Source organism: Papaver somniferum, chromosome 3 (assembly GCF_003573695.1).
Source record: "Papaver somniferum cultivar HN1 chromosome 3, ASM357369v1, whole genome shotgun sequence".
Classification (NCBI taxonomy): domain Eukaryota; kingdom Viridiplantae; phylum Streptophyta; class Magnoliopsida; order Ranunculales; family Papaveraceae; genus Papaver; species Papaver somniferum.
This window is the reverse complement of record NC_039360.1, coordinates 167900901-167926741: the sequence shown is the minus strand read 5'-3', so window position 1 is coordinate 167926741 and position 25841 is coordinate 167900901. Positions and strand designations below refer to the sequence as shown.

At 36.7% G+C, this 25841-nt stretch overlaps 3 protein-coding genes across 3 annotated transcripts; all 3 read left to right on the top strand.

Annotated features, from left to right (window-relative positions):
- The first annotated feature begins 10390 nt into the window (after nucleotides 1-10390).
- LOC113360317 (pentatricopeptide repeat-containing protein At5g50990-like) lies at nucleotides 10391-12044 on the top strand. The gene has a single exon (XM_026603837.1). The coding sequence runs from the start codon at nucleotides 10391-10393 to the stop codon at nucleotides 11975-11977; it is 1587 nt and encodes a 528-aa protein (XP_026459622.1). The 3' UTR covers nucleotides 11978-12044.
- A 262-nt stretch (nucleotides 12045-12306) lies between these two features.
- On the top strand, nucleotides 12307-17103 carry LOC113357961. Its single transcript, XM_026601449.1, has 3 exons — nucleotides 12307-12886; nucleotides 14239-14514; nucleotides 14597-17103. The coding sequence occupies exon 3, from the start codon at nucleotides 14891-14893 to the stop codon at nucleotides 16859-16861; it is 1971 nt and encodes a 656-aa protein (XP_026457234.1). The 5' UTR covers nucleotides 12307-12886; nucleotides 14239-14514; nucleotides 14597-14890; the 3' UTR covers nucleotides 16862-17103.
- A 40-nt stretch (nucleotides 17104-17143) lies between these two features.
- Nucleotides 17144-23827, top strand: LOC113360315 (berberine bridge enzyme-like 26). Its single transcript, XM_026603836.1, has 3 exons — nucleotides 17144-17201; nucleotides 17440-18643; nucleotides 23482-23827. The coding sequence occupies exons 1-3, from the start codon at nucleotides 17144-17146 to the stop codon at nucleotides 23825-23827; spliced, it is 1608 nt and encodes a 535-aa protein (XP_026459621.1).
- The last annotated feature ends 2014 nt before the right edge of the window (nucleotides 23828-25841 follow it).

Genomic DNA, 25841 nt, shown 5'->3' with positions numbered 1-25841 from the left:
ATAACTTCCTCTACTGTTCATGAAAAGAAGAACCGAAGATTAACAAGTGAATTTACCATCTTTGAACAGAACTGTTGTCCTTGCTGTTCTTAGTAATAGTCCTCGTTAATACTTCCCTCTAGGTTCAACCTTTTGTTTAACATCTTAATTGAATTAATGGGTCTGGGTCTAAGAAAAATCGAAGCGTCATCTAGTTTTGGCGAAGTGAGTTATGATCAAATGTCTATGATGAACAACCAATCTAATAACTTAATAATCGTATTAATTGTTTTGAATGTGTTTTAAAGAATTTTCCTTCTTTTAAAGAATTTTATCCATCAGATGATGGACCTTGAGAAGAAGAGAATAAGGAACATGGATCTGTACACCCAGAAATGTCCAAAATTTAGCAATGATAATGGGGTTTTTGGAATTGGGTGTAATTCAGAATTGATGAATGCGAAATCTGGAGTGGAGAATTTTAATGAGTTTAGTAGAGATTTTGGGAAAGACATTCAGGTTGAAGAAGTTAATTTGGGTAACAACATGTTCAGAATTGATGCTGGTGAAAATGTAGATCAAACTCAACGTTGTCGAACGTAGAACTAAATCAAACTTAACAACGTATAAATGCATTGAATGGAAATGCGGAAGCGGAATAAAAATGCGAACATAACCGTTGTGCTTGGACTAGGCTGATTTTCTCTCTCTCGTTGTTTGCTTCGATTGCAGTTTGAAGTCTTCTAGCCTCTAGGGTTGTATAATGAAACTTATACGTATCCAGTTTTTATCTAGCTGTGACAGTTCACTTTTTCTTGAACCCTGATTTTGGGCATACCAAAATCTTCTTACGCATACAAAGCACTAGTCCTAACTTGGATGACCTTATAAGGGGTACCTTATGGGGTGATTCAATTATCTATATGCCCTTAAATCCTTTAAATTACTACTAATCTATCCCTAACCCTAATACAAAACCTATAATCAAGTACACCTAAAATCAGTTTCATTCACCTTCTTCTTCTTCCTCTCCACATCCGAACTCATTCACCCTTCCCTTTCTTTTTTTTCATCGCGGAAATTTAATCGTCGATTCGTGAAAATTTAGTCGACGATTAAACTCATCTATATAATGGGTCGTCATAAGCCAGTATCTCGTTCAAATCGATCGACTCAACAACCCATTGAAGAAGAAGAAGATTTAGAGAGTGAAGAACAAACTCAAAATCAACCACAAAATCAACCGGAAGAAGAGATTGAAGAAGAACCAACTCCGGAAATGAGAATAAGAAGGTTAGTTCTACAAACCCATCTCGTATTTGATGTTTTTGATTGGTTTGGTCGATTTAATTCGTCAAAATCATGTTTCTGCGGCGGTTACAGGGTATGGTTCGGCGCAAAACAAATCTTAGATGTGCGCCGAGCTGTTCTTGAAACTGAACCCTGAAAGTGCATATGAACGGCTCGGCGTATATCTAAAATCCGTTTTGAGCCGAACTTAGTGACACAGAGACTTATATTTAGGATCGGCTTATTCGATGGTGTTAGTTTTGTGCCGAATATGTTTTGTGAATTTCAGAAATTTTGCATGTGCGTAGGATCGGCTTGTATGGTAGTATTAGTTTTGTGCCGAATAAATGTTGTTTGAATTTCAAAATTTTTGCATGTGCTTAGGATCGACTTGTATGGTTGTAAATAAATGTTGTTTGAATTTCATAATTTTTGCATGTGCTTAGGATCGGCTTGTATGGTTGTATTAGTTTTTCGCCGAATAAATGTTTCAATTCATAAGTCTAGATTCGGCTTATTCGATAGTATTAGGGTTGCGTCGAATATCATTGTTAAAATTTCATAAATTTTACAAGTGTATAGGATCGGCTTATTTATATGATATCATGTTGCGCCGAATACATGTTTGAGTTCATAATCATAGATTCAGCTTATTCGACGGTATCGGTTGTGAGCCGAATATATAGAATCGGCTTATAATTGTTTTGTAATATGAGCCGATCCACTCTCTGTGTAAGCTAATAAAAATTTCAAGACATGATTCGTACTTGCGCCGAATTAGTCTTATAACTTTCATACTTGTGTCAGTACCAATCCCGCGGGTAGGGAGATGTTGAAAAAAATGAAGGCCAAACTTGGTTGCAAAACACCAATGACCGTGGAAGAACAAAAATACCTCATCAACAAGTGGGATGCAATCGTCAACAAAGGACAAGGACCCGAGGAACCCGAACAAAGGCCTACCACTAAGAAGAGGGGTCGTGGTTAAATGCCCTTTTATGTTTCCAACTTCCTTTTAATCATTTATCCTTCAGGTTCAGCTTTTTCTATAATTTGAGTTATAAGCCGAGCCTTAAAAATCATTATTGGTGTAATCCAGTATATAGTTCGGCTTAAATCTCACCAATATGGTGAGCCGAATCTGTAAAAAATTTCAAAATTAGATCTTCTTTGTCATAGACTTATTCTTGAGGTTGAAAACGATATTGAAAGGGCAATTTCTTTTCTTCGTCTTCGTCCTATTCTTTCTCCCGGTCTTCCCAACGTATACATTACCCTTTTTAACCTTGCTAGCGCCGGTTCCACTACGCTCGCAAACCATTTCAAACCGATCCCATCGGCTTTGTTTTCCTTTAACTAGTACACAATTTATCTTCATCGCGTGTTCCTCAAGCCAATCCAGAACTTCTGGTTTAGTTTTCCATATCTACGTTCATTCCAAAACAAGTAATTTGTAAGAAAAACTTTGGAATATTCCGACAACATTAAGGTAAACAAAAGGTTCTTACATACCAAATCATTTTGGAAGTGATCCTTGGTATCCTCGTGAATTATGTCTACTGGATCAGATTGATTTTCCATGGGTCCAAGCAAGATCTACAAAGAATATCACAAGGTTAAACACTAGAAAGGGAATATAATAACAAGGTTCGGCGCATTCGATAATCACATTATTTTCCGAACTATAAACATTTACAGGTTTCGTCTTATACGATATCCTCAATATGTGCCGAACCATGAACAATATTTTAACCCAAAAATTAACAAATTCATGTTCGGCTCAGACGATAATCATATTATGTGCCGAACCTTGAACATAAGAGGTTTAGGCTGATACGATATTCTCCATATGTGCCGAACCAGTAACAATATTTCAACCCAGAAATTAAAAAATTATGTTCGGCACATACGATTTGGATATGTAAGCCGAATTAGTAATGATTCTATTCCGGGCTATTCAGGATGTTGTTCGGCTTACTATGAAACTTTCATATAAGCCGAACTAGTGTCTAGCAAAAAGGTTGGAATTGGAAATTATAGGTTCGGCGCATGCAGTAAACAGATTCAGTAAGCCGAACCGTTCATCAATTGGTAGATTCGGCTCATAGATGTGAGCCGAACCTCAACCTGTTTCGCCGAACCATAATTCAAAAAACCTAACTTTTGATAATTGAGAGCTATAGAAGTGAGATTAAGTATAGGATATAAGTGTACCTGTGTATTAGAAGCATTGGGTTCCTCATCAATGTCTTCATCATCAGGATTTGGCTCATAAAAATCATCATCTTGAGTTTGTGTTTGAGTTTGAGCTTGAGTTTGAGTGGGTGTAAAATCATTCTCATAATCTAAGAAATCAGCCATTTCTAGATCATTATTGTAGTTGATATGTATTTTTCTAGGTTTTTTAGATCAATGATGACCCTCCTCATCCTCCATTGAATCAAGAATTAGAATTTTCTCACTTTCTCCTTCTCTTTCTCTCCGTCTTAACCAAACCAAAACTTTGATTTTTTTTTCCTCAAATTTTTCATCTAAACAACTCTTATAATTCTGAAAATTATTTTAATCACTAAACAAAATATTTAATCACTAATCAAGATTATTAACACTAATACATAAAGGGCAGATTTGCCATTAAAAAAAATTTGGGTTAAGGGGTTATCTGATTTTGCTATTTCACAACCTTTTTTTGTCTTCATTCAGTATGCCTTGGAAGATTTTGGTATGCCCAAAATTATAGTTCTTTTTTTTGCGCTGTATGAATTTTGAACTACCAAAAGATATTGGGCTATCATAATACAATCCCATAATAACTTAATTTTATCCACCCTGTGCTACAACACAAGTTAACGGGCTTCAGAGATGGGCCTGCAGAGTAAGTTGTTGAGACAGCTACCCAATAACAAAAGTTGTAACTGCAAAGCTAGGTCTGGCCTCCTTCAGTACCATGTGGTTTTCATATATTATAGTTGAGATTTTATTGGTACCTCTAAAGTTTAAACGTTGAAAGAAATACACCAAATTTGGTCCTTTCTAGTTAAAATTTTCGAGAGCTCAACTATTGGCCGCTAAGTTTGCTAGATTAGTTGCTTACTTATTTTGAATTCTTTGAACTTTCCCCAGATTTCCTAGCATAAAAGAAACTTCTCCGAAATTACCACTATTCATTTGATTGGAATATGAGGTTAAATTTGTCTTGAACTTCTCTTTGGTAAGCCTTCTTTATATCATCCAGAGTTGCATTATCCTCCGCATGAAAGTGTTTGTTTGCACGTTGCAACTCTTTAGCCCAGCTGATAACTAGATCAGTTCCCTTTCTAGCCCGATTTCCACCATCTCCAGGGTCTGAGAAGCTCCTTGATCCCACACAATTTCCTGAGAATGACAAGGCGCAATGAAAGCATATTTAGTGCATGAAATATGGTTAACATTTTTTGCCCTGCCAGTCAAAAGAGTCCATGGAACTTATGCTAATGATTATGCCAAACTTATCCTTATGATTACCGGTGATTCTCTCCTCAAATTCCTGAGTGTTCTGCGAGCACCCCAACAGTGGAGGCGTTGTTATCAAATTTTACTGCCTCACTTGAAACCCACACTAGAGTTTTTTACTCTAAGCGTTTTGAGGTGGCGCAACAAACCTTGAGCGTGAACAACCCTTCTTAGTTAAGGAGTAAGTTGAGTTGTTGAATTGTTTTGAAATATGTGTTGAATTGTTGATAGTGCTACTGATTAAACTCTTGATACACAACATTTTCTAAGAAAAATTGTTTGGACTTTTTTTTTTTTTTTCTTTTTGGTTGCAGTCGGAAGTTTTGAGGGATGTGTATCACTCAAATGTCCTAAATTTGAATATGGAGTTCTAATATATAGTAAAAGTCAAAAAACACCCTTTTTCTAAATCAGTCTAAATATATAACTGTATTAGATAAACAAAACTAAATTTTATTCTTCTCCTTTGCTTCTTCGTCTATTTCTATTTCTATTTTTTCATTTCCTTTTTTTCCCTGCAAATAACGATAAATCACAATAACTTATGTTAGGTGAAAATTGAGATATCCACCATTTTTTTCTTATTTTTGACAACTTAAATAAGTTAGATTGTTCAAAATTCAATTTTAAGTTCCATCAGGAATTACCTACGCTGGGAATTGATGAAATCCCAGCCATAGGCTAGATAATTATATAGTTATGACTTGGAATCCTTCGGTTAGATTTAGTTTTCATTATTGCTAGAAAAAATGAACTCCCAATCATAATAATCTTGTTTTCACGTACGAGTGAAAAAATGAATTGCCAGCCGTAACGACTGGAACTTTTGAAATGATAAAGACTCCGCGGTAGGTAGCATTTTACAGCTAGGTTACTCTCAAATCCAAATCTAGATGATTATGAAATTATAATTTTTTTTTCAAATGTTACCTATAGATTTAAAAATAATATGATAAGAGGTTATTAAAATTACTACTTCACGACTTTATTTTGTTCGTCTTGTGAGCCACCAAAAATTCCGTCAGGAGTCCCAATATAATATAGGGTGGCTATGTTCCGAAGGGAACTCAAATTGCTCAATTTTTAAAGTGATGGGCTTGGAATGAGCCACCAAGGGAAGGGCTACTATAGGGGTGTGCATAAAATCCGGAACCGCGGATTTCATCCGCAACCATCCGCAAAAGTGTGTGAAAACCAATCCGCAATCATCTATGGACCGGACACGGGTAAGTTCTCAAATCCGTAAGGTTTTGCGGTTTGGTTGCGGTTGGTCTTGTAAATCCGCGGATTCACCTGCATCGGAGGATAATAAAGGAATTTAATAAAATTACTAAGAATAATATTCGAAATTTTAGTTTTATATATAAACTTCTTTAAGAAGAGGTTCGGCCATTACAACACTAGCTGCCGAAAACAATGAATGTTATCTGGAGTGAAGATACGAGGATTCAGAAACCCATCCAATCAATATTTGTTATATTTTCTTAGTTATTATGTTTTGTATCATTAGAATTACCTACCTATTTGACATTCTGGTGCACTTGCTAATTTTTTACTCTACCATGTATCTTTATATAGGAAACTATGAATGAGCTATTTCAGCAAGGAGGGAGCTCCACCACCCACTGAGGCAGAAGTATGTGCTCAAGTTTTGAAGAGAAAGCGAAGACGATGATGTGCTACAACCACTGTTGATTCTAACAGTGAAGGACTTCAAGCAATGATACAAGCGCAGGATGACCAAATATGTGCAAAAAATATATGAGATTTTCGAAAAGCTGAAAGAAGATAATGAAAAGTTCACACAAAACATGCAGAGAATCTGATGGGTACACCAGGGCCAAGTAACAGTACGGCTGATGGATCAACTTAATCTTGAATGTTGGACCGGTTGTTACTTGTCACATTAATGTTTTAGACTATTCTTGGTATTGTCTTTTTACTTGCGGGTTTTTTTTTAGTTTGTATATTGGTTTAACAATTTTTTTTAATGGCTAATTATTTTTTATTCAACTAATATTATTTATTTATTTTGGAGATGATGATATTTGTTATTGAAATGATCAAACAGAGACAATTGTAATCGGTCATTATACGTTTTGTTAGAGACAACCTTATTTTGTTATTTGAGTTCGCTGCTAAACTATTATTCTTTGTGAGATGAATTTCGCGGCTAAAACTATTTATGTGATGAAATTGTTTCTTCACCATATATTTTTAGACGAACAAATCTCGTGGTTGAAACTATTTTATGTGACCAATTCGTTTCTTCACTACAATATAGTTAGTGGCGAACATATTTCGCGGCTAAAACTATTTAGGTGGCGAATTTGTTTTTTCACTATAAGTATATTTTGAGACGAACAAATTTCGCGTCTAAAACTGTTTACATGATGAACTTGTTTCTTCACTATAACTACATTTTGAGACGAATAAATTTCGCGGCTAAACATATTTTATGTGACGAATTTGTTTCTTCACTATAAGTATATTTCGAGACGAACAAATTTCGCGGCCAAAGCTATTTTAAGTGATAAAATATTTTCCTCACCAAGAATACCTAGAGTGACAAAATTCTTCATCACAAAATTAATTAACAATGTCAATTTTATTTGCTCACGAAAAGATAGTTTTGGTGGCAAAAAGATTTATGTCGCTAATTAAAAAAAATCGATGATGATTTCTTAAGGACGTCACAGAACACTTTCAACGACTCGCTGTAGGTGATGAATTTTTTTGCGCCATTGAATTCTTTTTACAGCGAAGAAATTGGTTTTCGTGACACAATATTTTGCCACTAAAAGCGACTTTTGTTATAGTGAGAGTAAGCAAATCCTTTTTTCTTTTCTTTTTTCTTTACTAACAGCAACAGAAATAAAGTAATGAATAATGGCCGAGTTAAAACTAATTATACCATAGCTCTTTTTCTAACAGTGTAGAGTCTTTTTTTTTAAGGTAACCAGGGTTTCATTTATTTAATTATAAGGATTGAACATTGGTTACAGATCTAGGGAACGTGAAAGAACACACTTTGTTGTAGAAAGGTTGGCAATTGTGATCCCAAATCGTTGTTGTTGGTGGTGTTGTGCGTTGGTCTTCAATTGCTTTGTTGTCCAGTGCATCCGCCGCCTGATTTGCGTATCTCCAAGTACGTGTGACCTTATAGTTTTGGATAGTCGATTAGGATTCGTTGTATCTCTTAGATCATATGTGTGAGATACCATGGTTGTGGTTGTTGCGATTTAAGTAGAGACTCCAACGCTTGTGAGTCTATCTCAAACCAGATTTTAGGCCATTGGTGTTTATGCGCCATTCGTACCGCTATTAGTAAAGCCATGTTTCCACTAACATTGATGTGGTGATTCCTAAAGGTGCCGCCATATCTCTTAGTACATTTTCGTCGCTATCTCTGCTGATTATTCCCTCTCCTGCGGGTCCGGGATTTCCCTTCGAAGCACCATCGGTGTTTATTTTAATCTACTGTATAGTCGGTGCTTTTCATCCCACGTAAATTGTTGTTGTTGTTGAACTTGGTCTTTGCTGACGAGGTGTTGTTGGTCCATTTTCCATTATTGGTGCCGAGTGTCGTTGTGTGACCTGATAAGTTTGCATAGGTGTTTGTTGCTGTCTCTTGTACACCTTTGCATTCCTAGCCATCCATATGTGCCATATTGTGAATCCAAACCACGCCTGAGTATCGGGTTTGTTCGTAGTTGATAAGAGCTCCTGAAAGTTAGTTGGTCGTTGAATTGTGCTTGTTGATTGTTGTTGATGCCCTTGCCGGTTTTGATTTGCTCTGTTTTCCTCCTTGTTGTTATTGTTGTTGTTGTTGTTGTTTCCTTCGATTCAGACTTCTTGCCAGGTGAGTGATGATGAGTTGCAATACTGCTCTTGAGTTGGTGCAGTCGGAAATTAAGTGTTCCTCTGATTCTTCATGTGTGTTACAAATAGGGCAAGAGTTGATGTTTGTGATTTGAAAGCGATGAAGTTTTTTGAAGGTCGGAAGACCGTTGTTGGTGGCTTTCCACAAGAAAAACATAACTTTTGGTGGACATTGTATTTTCCATATTGATTTGAAGTCCACAGGGTTTTGGTGTTGGTTTTGGTTGTTTGTGGTTGTTGTGATGGGGGGATTGAATTGAATGTATTCTGTTTTTTCCGTGTAGTTTCCGTGCTTCGAAAAAGGCCAGATAACTTTGTCTTTGGATTGGGTTTGGGAAATAGATACTGATGATGTGTAGAGCTAAAGGTGGGGGGAAGGTATTGAAGATGAGGTCATGATTCCAGGTGTGGGTATGTTGGTCGATGAGGTGACCAACAAACCATATCCCAACATCTACCAGTGTAGAGATGTGTGTACTGCAGGTTGTAGTAATTTCTTTCAGCCTCAGCATAATCGCATTCCATCTTAGCTTGCAGATTCTAAAAGTAAGATGCACACAAACCTGGAATTTAACTCAGGTTGTTTTGAAAGATAGGTTTGAGGAATTATACAAAATCTCAGCAGCAAAAACGTCAATGGTAAAAGATAGATTTCTGCTAATGGAGCCTGGAATTTTAACTTCAAAAGAAGCCTGAAGGATTAAGAAATAGGTCAAATTGCTGATATGTTACAAATACTAGGTGATTTTGCACATCTTATTGATGATGAGGACAACATAAAATGGGGTTTTGGAGGTGATTTCTCTGTTGCAAACTGTTATGAAGCACTGGATGTTGATGGTTTACTTGTTTTTCCTCATAAACAAGTCTGGAATTCTAAGGTACCTCTGAAAGTCTCATTTCTTGTGTGGACTCTTTGTCATGGTGGTGCTCCTACTCTTAATATGCTTCATAGGGATGGAAGGGTGCAGTCTGATTTGTGTGTATTATGTGGTGCTGAGCCTGAAACACAAGAGCATCTTTTCCTTCACTGTGTGGAAACTAGGAAATTATGACACTATTATTTAGATAGTTTTCAGGTCAGCTGGGTTTTCGCAGATACTGTCAAAAGAAATGTTTGGGAATGGAAAAGATATAAGACAACAGATTTTAGGAAACAGATTTGGAGCTTATTGCCAGTTGCTATTTGGTGGACAGTGTGGAATGAGCGCAATGGACGAGTTTTCAGAAATCGGGGGAGAAATATGGATCAGATGATCATATCTTCAAAATGCTCTTTGTATAATTGGTCTTTAAAATCAAATTTGTTTCATGGCTACTCTTTGAGTACCCTTATTTGTAATTGACAAGATGTAATTCACTGGTAGCTTAGCTATCTCTTTTGTGTTTGTTTCATCACTTTGATGAAGTATCATCTCTAATAAAACTTTTGCCCTTTATCAAAAAAAGATGCACACAAACCACGTAAATAGAGCTTACACATCCTCCCCATTTTTGTTGCATATCATTAAGCAATTTAGTACATTCTCTGGTAAGTCAATCAATTATCAAAACTCAGAAAAGTTCTTTATTGATCTGCGAATGTGAAATCCGCGGGTGATTGGGCCGGACACAGTTTTATTTTCCAAATCCACAACTTTGACGATTTGTTTGGGGGTGACCCCTAATGCTCAACCATCCATACGTTGGCTACTATTTCATTTATAACTAGTACTAGGCTACTAGCTGCTTCTTCCACTCCTTCGAAATGAGATGTCTCAGACAACTTTGTTCCTGCTCATCTTCCACTGCATCTGTTACTAGTACTAGTTCTTTAACTCCCTTCAATAACATTATTCGAGCATCTCTTGAAAAGGGGTCTCCTCGAAAAGCTCTATTGGATTACCAGACCATTTTCAGCTCGATTTCTGTGTTGCCTGATTTTCAAACCATTTCTTATGCACTTGAAGCTTGCAAAATTTTATCAGATGACAGAACTGTAGTACAGTTCCATACCAGAATGTTAAAATCTGGGTTCGATTCACACCCATCTCTTTTAACTTCTTTGATATCCATATACGTTTCTCATAAACAACTCGTTGATTATGCTTGTCGTCTGCTTGATGAAATTCCCAAGTGGGGTTTCAATCTTTATTCTGTGAATTTGGTCATTGCAGGCTACTCAAGGGCGGGGAAGTTCGCTAGTGCAAACCGACTGTTTCTCGAATCACCTTATAGGGATGTTGTTTCATGGAACACTATGATAACCGGCTGCGTAAGACATGGCAGCCTAAAAGAGGCAGTAACTTTGTTTCGTCGAATGCTCAGTTCTGGTATTGAACCAGATGGGTTTACTTTTGCATCAGTTCTTACAGCTTGCGGTCGAATTGGAGCTATTAGTAATGGAAAATGGGTTCATTCTTTGATGACAGAAAAACAGATTGAGCTAAATTATATACTGAATGCAGCATTAATTGATATGTATTCAAGATGTGGAAGAATTGAAACTGCCAAGGAAGTATTTGAAAGCGTGAAACGAGATCATATATCTGTTTGGAATTCGATGATTACAGGATTAGCAATGAATGGACTTGCTTGGGAAGTAATCGAAATCTTTACTCGTTTAGAGAGAGAAGATATTAAAGCAGATTCAATCACCTTTGTTGGAATCCTATCTGCTTGTAGCCATTGCGGACTGGTCGAACAAGGTCGTCGGTTTTTCAATTCAATGAGAAGCAATTACTCAATTGAGCCTGAGATTGAACATTATGGAGCAATGGTTGATCTTTTGGGCAGAGCAGGTTTCTTGGAAGAAGCTCGTGAGATGATACAGACATTGCCAATGAAGCCAGATGCAGTTGTGTGGAGAGCACTGTTGAGTGCTTCTCGAATTCATGGAAATCCCGAGATTGGTGAACTAGCAGCCGGAAAAATGTCGTCTGATCTGGGAAGCGGAGATTATGTGTTGTTATCAAACATTTACTCTTTGGCAAAAAGATGGGATTGGAATTCGAAAGAAGGGATGAGAAAAAATGGAATTCGAAAGAATCAAGGATTGAGTTGGATTGAAGTTAAAGGTGTTATTCATCAATTCAAAGCAGGTGATCGGTCGGTTCCTGATTCCGATATGATATATAAGGTTTTGGAAAGAGTGAATGCAAGGATCAAAGTTGATGGTTATGTTCCTGCAATTGAGTTAGTATTAATGGATGTTTCAGAGGAGGAAAAGGAGGGAAATTTGAATTGTCACAGTGAAAAACTTGCAACTGCTTATGGGATTTTAAAAACAAGTCGGGAACTGAAATTAGGATCTCAAAAAACCTTAGGACTTGCCGTGACTGTCATTGTTGGTTGAAAATGGTTTCAAGAGTATTAAACCGGGTGATTGTCATGAGGGATCGTATTCGTTTCCATCGATTCGAGAGTGGTTCATGTTCCTGTGGGGATTACTGGTAAGTGGTAAGTGCGTGTCTTGATATATTCGTAACCCCATAACTAGAGAATCTGTTTTTCTCCCAAAATTTTATAGATCAATATCAAGGGATTACCTTGATGGTTTTCTGTTAAGTGGATTCGGTTATGTTTCTTCTACTAATGAATACAAGGTTCTTAGAATGTACAAGTTGGCATTAGAAGAACTTGCAGTTGTACAAGTTGAGGTTTACACTCTTGGAAGTGGCAAGGGATGGAGACACATGGGGAGACATGGAAAACGTTTATAATACTTTTATGCAGTTCCATATGGTGTTTTTGCCAATGGATGCATTTATTGGATGCTCTAGACAGGGATAATCACGGAATTTAACTTAGCTGATGAAATTTTTGCTGAATTGTTTGCTTGTTCGCTTCCTGGGATGCCTGGTTAGGATCCTAGACTTGGATTATTGGGGGATTATATGATTGCTACCGACAAAGACAAGACTGAAACTGCTAGGATATGGCTATGGAAAAAGAAGGAAGATGAGGCATGGAGTTGGAGTGAGGAGTTCAGTTTAAGTGATTTGGATCCAGGCAGTAATCTAATTTCCCTTACAAGTAGTGGCGAAGTTCTATGTTATTCGGATACCAAGGTCACACATTATGATCCAAAACCTCCTTCTTCCAAAATGCTGCTTGTGGATTTTGGTAAAAATATCCGTCAAGCAAAATCTCATGTGAACACCTTGATTTCACTGAAAGCATTAGGAGAAGATACATAATACAGTGATCAGCCGAGGCAACAGCAGTAGGAAGAAAGAGATCTGCACGTACCTATATAATCCTGGTATGTTTTCATTGTGATTTTCAGATCATTTATATATATATGTAATGTTACCTATTCTAATATAAAGGTTGTACTTAATGAGCTGTCCCTAGTATCCAAATCAGTGTTAGTGTGTGTTACCACATTATCAATATCAGCTTTCTTTGTAAATTTCCAAATTGGTACTGACTACTGAGCTACCTTGTTTTTCTTTTCGTGCTTTCTTTATCGGTGTCCTAGATTAAATTTCAGTATGATACATATTTTAGTAAGCTAGTTTTGTTCAAAGAAGAAGCTTAACAATAGAGTTGGTTTTGAGAGACACTAGGTAGTAGATTTTGGGGATCCAAATATGAAGTTCGGTCGATTTTTCTTTTCATATTACAGCGATAGAGTTAACACTTTTAGACACCAAATTTCACCATAAAATGATTTTAGTGTTGTTAAAGTTGGGTAATATGAATTTTATTCTGGTTTGAAATGTCTAAATATGGTGTTTGGCTGCATAAATAATCATATGTCCACAAAATCTGGAGTTTATGACTGAAATCTGGTTGCTGGCCCTCTATAAATCCAATTCCTTAGAAGAAAGAAATGAGTTTTGTGTAGTTCTCCAGTTTTTCCAGTAACTGATACGAGTACTACTTAGCTTCTCAAAGGAGGGAAGGAAGGAAATAGAATTAGTCAATTAGGTGAAAGAAAAGGACAAGCCAAATGATTTCATTATGTTAATGTCGTTTTAGCATTTTCCCTACTACTAGTACTGTTTTCTTCTTCTGTTTGTTTACTTTCTTGCTCATAGTGGAACTCCTTACTGAAACACTTGACAGGTACTTCACTCTATATGTAGAACTCCTTGTCGTTCAGGCCTTCTAACTGTTCAATCCCATTATGATTATAACTGCATATAACGTAAAATAGTCAGGTTTTTATGCAGTTACAGGTACTGTCAACCACCTTTTATGTATTCGTGATATGAGGCGGAGGATGATTACTAGTCATTTAGCTGGAAGAAAGGGTTTAGTTTTGCCTAGATATTAAACCATGTGGCTTTATGAACAACAGTACAGTTCTGTGTACAAAACTCATGAGGGTTGTATCATTCTCTATTGTTGTGACCTGACATGTGTGGAGATTCTTATGACTGTAGTTACACTGATTTATCGACCATAAGAATTTCAAACTTCCTCACAACCAATAGACGAATAACCACTGAGCAAAATGTTTATGTGCAACTTCCCCTTAGTCATGGTTTCAAAGCCAGTGTCACATTTAGTAGTCAGTACTGGTTTGATGACAAGAATTTTGTGAGATATATATTGTCAGTTTCTGATCCATATAACATGGGTATGAATCATTCTTCCATGTAACAGGCCTTAAATTTTTTTAAAAAAAGATTCTCCCTTAATTCCAAGCAGAGGGCTATTCACCCCGTATCCATCAAATGGCTAGCAAGATGAGGGCAAAGCAATTTGGCTTTTTATGCCATGGAAATTAGGAAGCTCCTGATTCTTTAGCTGGATAGGCGGATCCAGTGTTTGTTTGAAGTCTTTTTTATAATATCATTTGTTGGAACTGCCAGATTGGAAAATGCCAACAAGAGGATCCATTTCAGAGTTAAAAGATATCGTAATATTGATACACTTCAGGTATTCTTGTCAATAATTCGAGTACATTCAGATTCTTGATTTTAATTTCATACGCCATATTAACATGTCTTGTATTCACTAGACTGTCATCCTGGAGCAGATGGAGCACCACTTGTTCTTACTGGTCTATCGAATTGGATGCCCATACGCCACAGCTTAACTGGTATCCGACCCTATATTGTCAACCGTGATTCTTTAGGGTTAGCAATTTTGCCGGAAACCATAACCGCCACAAACTCATAACCGCCACAAACTCCTGCAGTATCTTGTATCCCAAGTAATATTCTTCTATATAAACTTCTCTCACAGTAAACAATCAAATCCTCGAAACCCAACCCTAATCTTCTTGGATCTCAAAACCCTAATCATCTTCACGATGTCTTCCTCTGCTGCTGTTACTGCTAATGAGTTTAAACTCATTGGTCCTCCATCAATACAGAAGCGAACTGTTTCACCTCCTCCAAGTGGAAACGCTTTCATAGACCTAATGGTTAATAACTTCAACAATTTCTCGAAAGCGGCTGCTCCTCCTGCTCCTATTCCCTATCATCTTAGAGGTTTTACAGAGAACGGATCAGCAACATATGTTTCCAGTGATAATCCATTAGTTGATTTCTTCTTCCATGTTGTCCCTGATACGCCACACCAAAGCGTAACCCAGAGATTAGAAAAGGCTTGGAAACACGATTCCTTAACAACTTTGAAGTTGCTCTGTAACTTGAGAGGTGTGAGAGGAACTGGTAAATCAGATAAAGAAGGGTTTTATGCTGCAGCGTTGTGGCTTCATAAGAATCATCCTAAAACCCTAGCTATTAATCTTAAAGCTATGGCTGATTTTGGGTATTTCAAAGATTTACCTGAGATTCTATATAGATTACTGGAAGGGATTGAGATCCGAAAGGAACAAAAAAACAAATGGACGATTGAGAAGCATAGTTATCCAGTTGATCCCAAGACTCGGAAACGTGCTTACAAGAATCCAAATCCTGTGAACGGTGTACAGGAGAACAAAAAGAGTAGGAAGGAAAAGGCTACTGAGTTGTTGAAGAGTAGGAAGGAAAAGGTTACTGAGTTGTCAAAAAGAGCACTCGAGAGGTATGAAAAAGATGCCGAGTATAGAAACTTGCATGATAAAATATCTGATCTTTTTGCCGAATTTTTAATCTCTGATTTGAAGTATCTGAATTCTGGTGAGATTGGTAAGATTAGTTTAGCTTCGAAATGGTGTCCTTCTTTAGATTCTTGCTTCGATAAGGCTACTCTTTTGTGCGAAGGTATTGCTAGAAGAATTTTTCCGCGTAATTCGAATCCTGACTATGAAAATCTTGAAGAGTCTCATTATGCTTATCGGATTCGTGATCGCTTGAGGAAAGAATACTTGGTTCCTCTACATAAAGTGTTGGAATTGCCTGAAGTTTACATGAGTTCTAAGATGTGGGAATCGTTGCCGTATAATCGTGTTTCTTCTGTTGCTATGAAGAAGTACAAGAGTTTCTTTGAAGCACATGATAAGGAAAGGTTTAATATGTATCTAGAGAGTGTTAAAAAAGGAGAGAAAAAGATCGCTGCTGGTGCATTATTACCTCACGAGATCATTGCTTCTTTGAATCACAATAGAGATGGTGACTGCAGCGTTGCTGAGCTGCAATGGCGTAGAATGGTGGATGATTTGTCGAAAGTTGGAAAGTTAAATGACTGTCTTGCAATCTGTGATGTATCTGGTAGTATGGCAGGAATTCCAATGGAAGTCTCTGTTGCTCTTGGTTTGCTAGTATCAGAAATGAGTCAAGAACCGTGGGAAGGAAAACTTATCACTTTCAGTAACAACCCCCAACTTCAAATAATTCAAGGCGACAATTTGATATCAAAGACGAGCTTCATTCGACAGATGGAATGGGGGATGTCAACTGATTTTCAGAAGGTGTTCGACGAAATACTGAAAGTTGCAGTGCAAGGGAAATTGAAGGAAGATCAGATGATAAAGCGGCTTTTTGTGTTTAGTGACATGGAGTTCAACCAAGCTTCAGGGAAGAGTTACTACGGTTACTATGGTCAGTCGAGGTTGAGTCAAGCTGCAACATGGGAGACGGACTACCAGGTGATACAGGATAAGTACAGGATGAGTGGATACATGAACGTGCCTGAGATTGTGTTTTGGAACCTTCGAGACTCTAGCTCAACTCCGGTATTGGGTCAGCAAAAGGGCGTGGCTTTGGTTAGCGGGTTCTCGAAGAATTTGTTGAAACTTTTCCTTGAAGGTTCGGATTTAAGTGAAATTACACCCATTAGAGTGATGGAGAAAGCAATCGCTGGTGAGGAATACAACAAACTTGTTGTAGTTGACTGATTGATTCTTTATCCTCAGTTCAAGAACCTGACAAGCATGTCAAGGATGCAAACTGTGCTCTGAGCGCTATTTATTTAGTTTTTCTTACGGATGGATAACTTTATGCTCAGGAAAAATAAAATAAATCATGTACAAAAAATATTCGTCCAAGTTATCACAGTTCTTGTACTCGACTGAACAGATTAGCATTGATGTGTGCTTGCTGGGCTACGGATATCCCCCCTAAAGCCTCTTTTATGTTACTGATGTGTGCTTACGTCTGTGCTTACATATTACAGAATGATGACTTGGCTCGCTAAACTTGATATTATAACTATTGAATATCTAGTTTCCGAAATCGGCATGTGATACCATATTTTAAGCTGGCAAACAAATACAAGTAATCAGTATAAACCTTTATTTTTAGCATTTTTCATTTTTGTGTGTCAGTTTGACTTAATTAAGTCCACAATTAGGGGTTAGACTTTAGAGATATCGTCATAGCTTACATAGCGACACTATATAGCATACCAGTTTATACAATCTCATAAATCTAAACCAAATGGTGACATCAAGATTTTCCAAGCTACTAGTTTCAGTTATATTTTCTTTCCTATTCATCTCATTTTCATTTGGAACTTCAAGTTCAGTACACGGAGATTTTCTACATTGCCTTTCCCACCATTCTAAGACTTCCATCCCAATCTACACATCCAGCAATTCTAACTACTCATCCATATTAGAATCTACTATTAGTAACCTGAGATTCAACTCATCCACGACCCGAAAACCCAACCTTATAATCACCCCTTTATGTAAATCCCATGTTCAAGCAGCTGTGATCTGTTCTAGAAAGAGAGGAATTCAGATAAAAGTTCGAAGCGGAGGCCATGACTTTGAAGGACTCTCGTATACATCTAATGCTCCATTCATTATTGTTGATTTGTTCAAACTTAGAGCGATCAATGTCAATGTAAAGAATAGAGTAGCATGGGCTCAATCAGGAGCGACCGTCGGCGAACTATATTACAGAATTGCGGAGAAAAGTCCAAGTCTTGGATTTCCTGCCGCGTTTTGCACTACAGTTGGTGTTGGTGGATTCTTAAGTGGAGGTGGGTACGGGTCTATGTTTAGGAAATACGGACTTGCGGCTGACAATGTCATCAATGCTCGAATAGTTGATGCCCGTCGGAAGATTTTGGATAAGAGATCCATGGGAAAAGATCTGTTTTGGGCTATCCGAGGATGTGGTGGAGGGAGCTTCGGGATCGTTCTTTCATGGAAGGTCAGATTAGTTGATGTTCCACCTACTGTCACTCTTTGTTCAGTAAAGAAATCCCAAGAAGATGGTGCAAGAAAAATTGTTCACAAGTGGCAAGAAGTTGCGCATAAGCTGCCGCAAGAGGTCTTCCTTGACGTGGATTTAATTGTGGTGAATGCTACTGGGAATAAAAAAACACTCCTAGCTTCATTCAACTCCGTATATCTCGGGGGTGTTGAGAAGTTTCAGATTGTGATGGAAGAAAGATTTTCTGAATTGGGATTGGAGACCAAGGATTGCATTGAGATGAGTTGGATTCAGTCTGTACTCTTTTTGTCTGGATACCCTGTAAATGTTGCACTTAAAGTGTTACTAAATCAGACACAACCAAAGACATTTTTTAAGATAAAATCTGATTATGTCAAAGAACACATTTCTGAAATTGGATTACAAGGGCTATGGGAGAGACTGCTAATTGAGGAGCTGACGTTTTTGACCTTCATACCTTATGGGGGAAGAATGAGTGAGATTTCAGAATCCGCATCTTAAAGACATTGTACCAATCACAGGAAACTCACACATTGTTTCAATGGAGAAGATAAAGTTTTCTTACAGACACAACACATTAAATGTGTGTATTTAAAGACAGGCTAACGTACACCTGACCAACAAATACATAGGAGACAGCTGGCACACGTGAGAAGGAATTACAGTTCAAAAGTCCTTATCCTGCACCACAATATTTCAGTAACCTACACCACACCAACTTAACCTGCACTGCTACTGCTTTTATCCTGCACCACTACATGTGTGTCATTATCCCCCCTCAAGCTCAAGGGAAGTGAGCTGACATTAAGCTTGGAACGCAACAGAACGAAACGTGGAGCATGAATACCCTTTGTAAAAATATCCGCAATCTGATCTATGGTGCTGACATGAAATACATCTAGATCTTTGGATTGTACTAGCTCCCTAATGAAATGGTAATCCAACAGAACATGTTTCATTCTTGAATGAAGCACTGGATTAGAAGCTAATTGGAAAGAGAGCTAAGATTATCACATGCAAGTTTAGGCACACCTGGTAGTAGTAGATGAAGATCTCTGAGTATAAAACAGATCCAAACAATTTCAGCAGCACTATGAGCTAGAGTGCGATACTCAACTTCAGTACTTGAGCGTGCCACAGTTTTCTGCTTCTTAGAGGACCAGGAAATGATGTTGGGACCAAGAAAAAACACAATAGCCGCCAGTTGATCTTCTATCATCAACACAACCAGCCCAGTCATCATCAGAAAAACCCAACATAAATGAACTACCTTTTGTAAAATGTATGCCATAGCCAAGAGTGCCTTTGACATAGCGTAAAATCCTTTTAGCAGCCACCAGATGCACAGTTCTAGGATGCTGCATATGTTGGCAGACTAAGTTTACTGCAAAGGCAATTTCAGGCCTTTTCCAAGTAAGATAATGAAGAGCCCCTACTAAAGACTTGTATTCAATTGGATTGTCTAGAAGAAGACCATCATCCTTTGATAATTTCTCTGAAGCAGTAATTGGAGTCTTACATGACTTAGAACCCTCCATATGAAATTTATTGAGAAGATCCACTGCATACTTAGTCTGACATAAAAATAAAGAATCATCATTCCTATGAACTTCAAGACCCAAAAAATAATGCAGAGGACCCAAATCCTTAATTGGAAACTACAACTGCAACTGAGCAATGACATGAAGAAGAAAGGATGATGAAGAACCAGTAAGCAGGATATCATCCACATAAACAAGTGCAACTGTAATTTGATTGCCATCCTTGTGAACAAATAATGAAGAATCTGCAACTGAATAAACAAACTTCAAGGAGATCAGAGCAGCACTAAGCTTCTCAAACCATGCCCTACGGGCCTGTCTGATCCCATAGATGGATTTATGTAGTAGACACACATGATTAGGTTTATCAGGATCTACAAAGTCAGGGGGTTGAGCCATATAGACAGTTTCCTTCAGATCACCATGGATAAAGGCATTACTTACATCAAGCTGATGAATTGGCCATTTGAATTGGACTGCCATGGACAAAATAATTCTGATAGTGGTTGGCTTAGCTACTGGACTAAACGTATCTTCAAAATCAAGTCCTGGTTGTTGATTATAGCCTTTTGCAACAAGTCTTTCCTTATGCTTGTCAATGCTGCCATCAGGATTGTACTTTATTCTAAACACCCACTTGCATCCAATTACATTTTGATCATCTTCAGGTGGTACTAAAGACCAAGTGCCAGCATTTTGGAGAGCAATATACTCACAGAAACAACTCTCCAAACAACAATTTTTTTAGCAGCAGTAATACAAGTAGGAATGGAAGATAAGAATGCAATTGGCAATGGATGTTTTGTAGCAAAGTAAGATTTTGGCTTGTATATTCCTCTTTTACCCCTAGTAGTCATGTTGTGATCATTCATAGTATAAGTAGGAGCTGGAGAAATTCTAGGAGAAGAAACAATAGGCTGATCAGTGGAAATTGGAGCAAGAGATTCAGTAAAGAATTCAATAGGCAAAACAGTTGGAATGGTAGTAGGAGGCAGTGTAGTACTTTTAGAAATTAAAGATTTGTAAGGAAATGAAGATTCATTGAAGGAAATATGTCTAGAAATATAAATGTTACCATAGATAGGGTCAAGACATCTGTAGCCTTTGTGATTTAAACTATAACCAAGAAAAATACAATGTTTACTTCTAGGTTCAAGTTTATTTGTGGTATAGTGCTTGAGCCATGGAAAACAAGCACAACCAAAAGATTTAAGAAAGTTATAGTCAGGTTTCTTATGAAATCGAACTTCAAAGGGTGATTGAAAAGAAATTGCTCTAGTTGGAAGCCTATTGATAAGGTAATTAGCAGTCTGAAGTGTTTCTACCAAAAAAGAATTTGATAGACCAGCTTGATAAAGAAGAGTTCTAGTAATTCCTAGAAGATGTTTATGCTTTACTTCAGCAACACCATTCTGTTCTGGTGTGTGTGGACAAGAAAGTTCATGACTGATACCTTTTGATTCACAGAAATGAAGAAGAAAATTATTGAGAAACTCACCACCATTATCAGTTCTGATGGTAACAACAGAGTGAGATAATAACTTTTCAATTCGAGTGACAAATGAGATGAAAGCATGTTTAAAGTCTGCTTTGGTAATAATAGGTAAAATCCAACAATATTCGGTAAATTCATCCACTATATTTGCATAATACAAGACACCTGATGTAGAAGCTACATGACAAGGACCCCATAGGTCTATATGCAGAAGTTCTAAAGGTTTAGTAGCTTCAGAACTAGACATTTGAAATGGTAGTTTCTGACATCTGCATAATTTGGATTCATTACAAAAGAAGGGTTTATTAGAAACATTGGACAATTTCAGTTTAATACGCAATTTTTGTAGAGTCTGAAATGAAGGGTGTCCAAATATTCTGTGAAGTAAAGCTGGATCATGAAGTGTGGAGGTGAGAGCATGATGTTTGGAGCTGAATGAAATGGGATAAAGTCCATTTTTATGTGGACCTTGGAAAAGAAGCTTCCCAGAGTTGAGATCCTTCACACAAAATCCATTTGAATCAAAAGTTAATGAGAAATTATTATCTGTTGTAAATTTATGTATGGATAAAAGATTATATGAGGATTGAGGGAAAATAAGAACATCATTGAGTGTGAATGAATGATCATTAACAATTCTACTAGAGTTAGCTTTGTGAGTGATACACATACCTTCACCACTATCATTTTGAATGAGTTCTGAGCCATCATATGGTGTAACTTCTTGAAATCCATCCTTGTTGGAAGCAACATGATTGTTTGCACCACTATCTGCAATCCACTCTTCTGGAGAATCAAATATATCAGCAGCTACTAGTATTGCACTGAGATTTGTTGGTGGACTTCTGCCTTGATAGGAGAAATTTAATCTTTGGTTGCAGTTAGGAGCCGGATGATCAGGGGAAAGACAGATTTGACATGGTGGTGGCTTATCAGCAGTGTGATACCCTCTGCCTGAAGGATTTCTATTAAATATTGCTGGATTGGGATATCTACCACCATTTGAGTTAGAATAGCCTCTTCTCCTGTAATTGCCTCTATTGTTGTGATAATAACCCCCTCTAAAGGATCCTCTATTAGCAACAAATGCCTTGGCTTCAGTATTTTCCTTTTGAGATTTGAGTCTGTCACTAACCACTGCTTCTTCACTTAACATATTATTATGTAATTCAATGCTTGAGATAGGAGGATTTCTGTGTCTCATAGATGTTGCAAATGGAATGTAATCTGAATTAAGTGCTTTTAGTGTAATAACAACAAGTTCCTTATCTGATATGATTTCACCAGCTGCTGCTAATTGATCTGATAATGATTTGATTTCATTTATAAGAGATGGAATAGATCGATCACCTTGAGTTATGGAAAGTAATTTGGTTCGAAGCTGGATAGAATGAGTTGATGAAGCTCTTGCAAATCGATACCCAATACTAGTCCATAGTTGATGAGAAGAAGTAGATCTTGAGAAGTAGGCAATTAAAAAGTCTGAGATTGTTGAATTAATCCACATTATTTTTGTTGAATCTTCATCCATCCAGTCGGTGTAAAGCGGATTCTCAATTCCATTCTGCTGATTTCTAAGATTTGTAAATTGAGGTGGACATTCATGAGACCGATCAAGAAATTTCATGAGTTTGTATTTGATAATGACAGGATTCATTAGGTTGCGCCAGGTGATGAAGTTATCATCCTTCAATTTGAGATGAACGAAGTTTGTTAATTGATTTAGAGGAATTGCAGAAAACGAATTTGAAGTTGGATTCTCCATTACAGCTAATGATGAAGACATAATACAGAATCAAATAAGAAAGTAGGGAGATTATGATAAAAGAAAATCAAGAAAGTAAAGAAAAGATCAGTAGATCTTGAAATCTTGAATGGAAAACAAGATTGAAACTTCGTAAATCTTCTCAAAATGATACAGTAAAGAAATCTGAAGCTAAATTGATTAGCAAAGCAAGAAGTTGAAGTAACATTATCGAAAATGGTGAGGAGAAAAACTCTAACCTACCCTTTCTGATACCATAAAGACATTGTATCAATCACAGGAAACTCACACATTGTTTCAATGGAGAAGATAAAGTTTTCTTACATACACAACACATTAAATGTGTGTATTTAAAGACAGGCTAACGTACACCTGACCGACAAATACATAGGAGACAGTTGGCACACATGAGAAGGAATTACAGTTCAAAAGTCCTTATCCTGCACCACAATATTTCAGTAACCTACACCAGACCAACTTAACCTGCACTGCTACTGCTTTTATCCTGCACCACTACATGTGTGTCATTACATCTCCGTTCCCGCATAGAAGAGGAAACTTATTTAAGATCATATATTTGGTGTCCTGGGATGAGAAACAGAACCATGCATCTGAAAAGTATATCAGTGGTGTTCGGAATTTGTACAAGTATATGACTCTGTATGTTTCAAAATCTCCAAGGGAAGCATATATCAATTATCGAGATCTTGACCTGGGTCAAAACAGTAAGAATGACAAAGCAAGTTACTCACAAGCAAGTACCTGGGGACGCAGGTATTTCAAGAACAACTATAAGAGACTAGTGCGTGTGAAGAGCAAAGTTGATCCGGATAATTTCTTCATACATGAACAAAGTATTCCAAGTATTGCATATTAACGATAGAATTGATATTGTAATAGAACCTCGATTATCATAAAAGAAAATGTACTAGTCTATTATTGTTAGGTTGACTTTCTGGAGACAATGGTTTTTTTGAGGGACCATTAAGTTATTACGCCAATCATTGTTTAGGGATAAGAGATGTCCTTGTAAGAGCAAATGACTAAATTGTTCATTTACTTAATTAAATCTTTATTTTATTTTTTATTTTATTTTTTAATATGTTTTATTAGGTACGGTTCAGCTAGGTTTTTTTTTTCTTTTCTAGTAAAACGTCAACTTGCTCTTCATATGCGAACTTTTGTATATAACAAATTGTTGTGTTCGGTTAAGTTGAATTTTTTTCTCTTAACCGAACTTTAGTCTGTAAAAAAAATGGTTGAGTTCGGTGAAGTCGAATTTTTTTTACTAACCGAACTTTTCTCTGAAAACCTAAGCATTGAGTTCGGTTATATATGTCGCAATTTTTTTCTCATAACTGAGCTTTTCTCTGAAAAACTATATATTGAGTTCGTTTATGTGGCAATTTTTTTCCTAACCGAACTTTTCTTTGAAAACATATATATTGAGTTCGATTATGCCGCGATTTTTTTTCTCCTAACCGAACTTTTTTCTGAAAAACCTATATATTGAGTTCGGCGACGTCGCAATTTTTTCTCCTAGCGGAGGTCTACGTTGCAATTTTTCCTTCTTAGCCTATAGTGGTTAATATATTCGGTTACGTCGCAACATTTTCTACTAACGAAACTTTTTCCAAATTACTTTTAAATTACTTCCATGAAATTCGGTTAATAAAAGAAAACCAAATTCGGCCAAGAAAAATCAAACCTAATTAAAAAAAAAAATGTCTTACATGGGTTTGGGCGTTTTAGCCTTTTCTACTTTGGGGGAGCTTAGTGAGGGTACTTTCTGTTTTTTTAAGCGTTTGAAGAATTGATTAGTTAGTAATTAATGATGCTAGTGGTGGTTTAGGCAGTTTTTTTCATAAATTGGGTGTTGTTATTCAAAAAGGTGTTGGGGCCCAACTTGTTCCTAGGTTACCAACCAAGCTATGTACGAACCCTAATTTCTTATTTAATTTATGACCAGTAATAATTATTCATATATTTTAAAAAATTTAAAAATCAAAATAATAAAAGGGTATTTTCATTGTTAACTAAAATATGTGGATAAGGGATGTTGAACTTTACTTCATAATGACCTACCAAAAATAAAATAATGGCCTCCTTCAAAATTTTCATGGTCCCCAGAAAATCATTTTACTATTATCTCTGGTATACATGAAAATATGTTGGTTACTATCCCGACTTTCCCGATCTAGTTGGCCTGAATTACTATATCGATTCACTTCAAATCTATATTAAACACGTTGTTTGTATAAATTATTATTCATATAAATTAGAAGCAAACAAAAATCCTCATTTAATTGGGAGCTCGATGTTTCAGAAGGGTACTAGTATAATAAATAAAACAAAGATCATTTAGAAGTAATTTTAAAAAGTTCTTAACCAAATACTTTTTATAATTTCAAAACTGTCCCTTCTTAATTCGAGTTAATTTATTTAAGGGTTAGGATCGACTAACAAAGGGTTTAGACAAAATATACACTACAAGAAAATCTAGCTATTGCTACACCATATATTGCCACACCTTCAATATAGTTGTTGCAAAAGAAAATTTCTAGTCACAGTACTTTTCAGCTGCAGCTAAAATCTATAATTTACTGCTGCAAAAGGAAACTTTTGCCATACAACTGTGGCAACAATATGAAAAGAATGTGGCAAAAAAGTATAATCTCTTGCTGCAGCAATAAAGATCGGGTGCAACAATAGACTTCTTGCTACATAGGTTATCACGACACTAGTAGGGGTTTATGCCATAACCATTGGGTGCTGTAATATATTAAGTTTCTTGTAGTGATAGCAGCCATAAGATTTTTTATATCTAACGGCTAGCATCTTTTATGATATGGCAATATTTTTATGTTGGTTCTTGTTTGGTCGGTGATATA

Coding starts and splice junctions, on each gene's coding strand:
- LOC113360317 (XM_026603837.1), top strand. CDS start 10,391: ATGAGATGTCTCAGACAACTTTGTTCCTGCTCATCTTCCACTGCATCT.
- LOC113357961 (XM_026601449.1), top strand. CDS start 14,891: ATGTCTTCCTCTGCTGCTGTTACTGCTAATGAGTTTAAACTCATTGGT.
- LOC113360315 (XM_026603836.1), top strand. CDS start 17,144: ATGACTTGGCTCGCTAAACTTGATATTATAACTATTGAATATCTAGTT. Junction 17,202..17,439: donor ATATCTAGTTTCCGAAATCG/GCATGTGATACC, acceptor TACTAGTTTCAG/TTATATTTTCTTTCCTATTC. Junction 18,644..23,481: donor AGTGAGATTTCAGAATCCGC/ATCTTAAAGACA, acceptor GTGTGTCATTAC/ATCTCCGTTCCCGCATAGAA.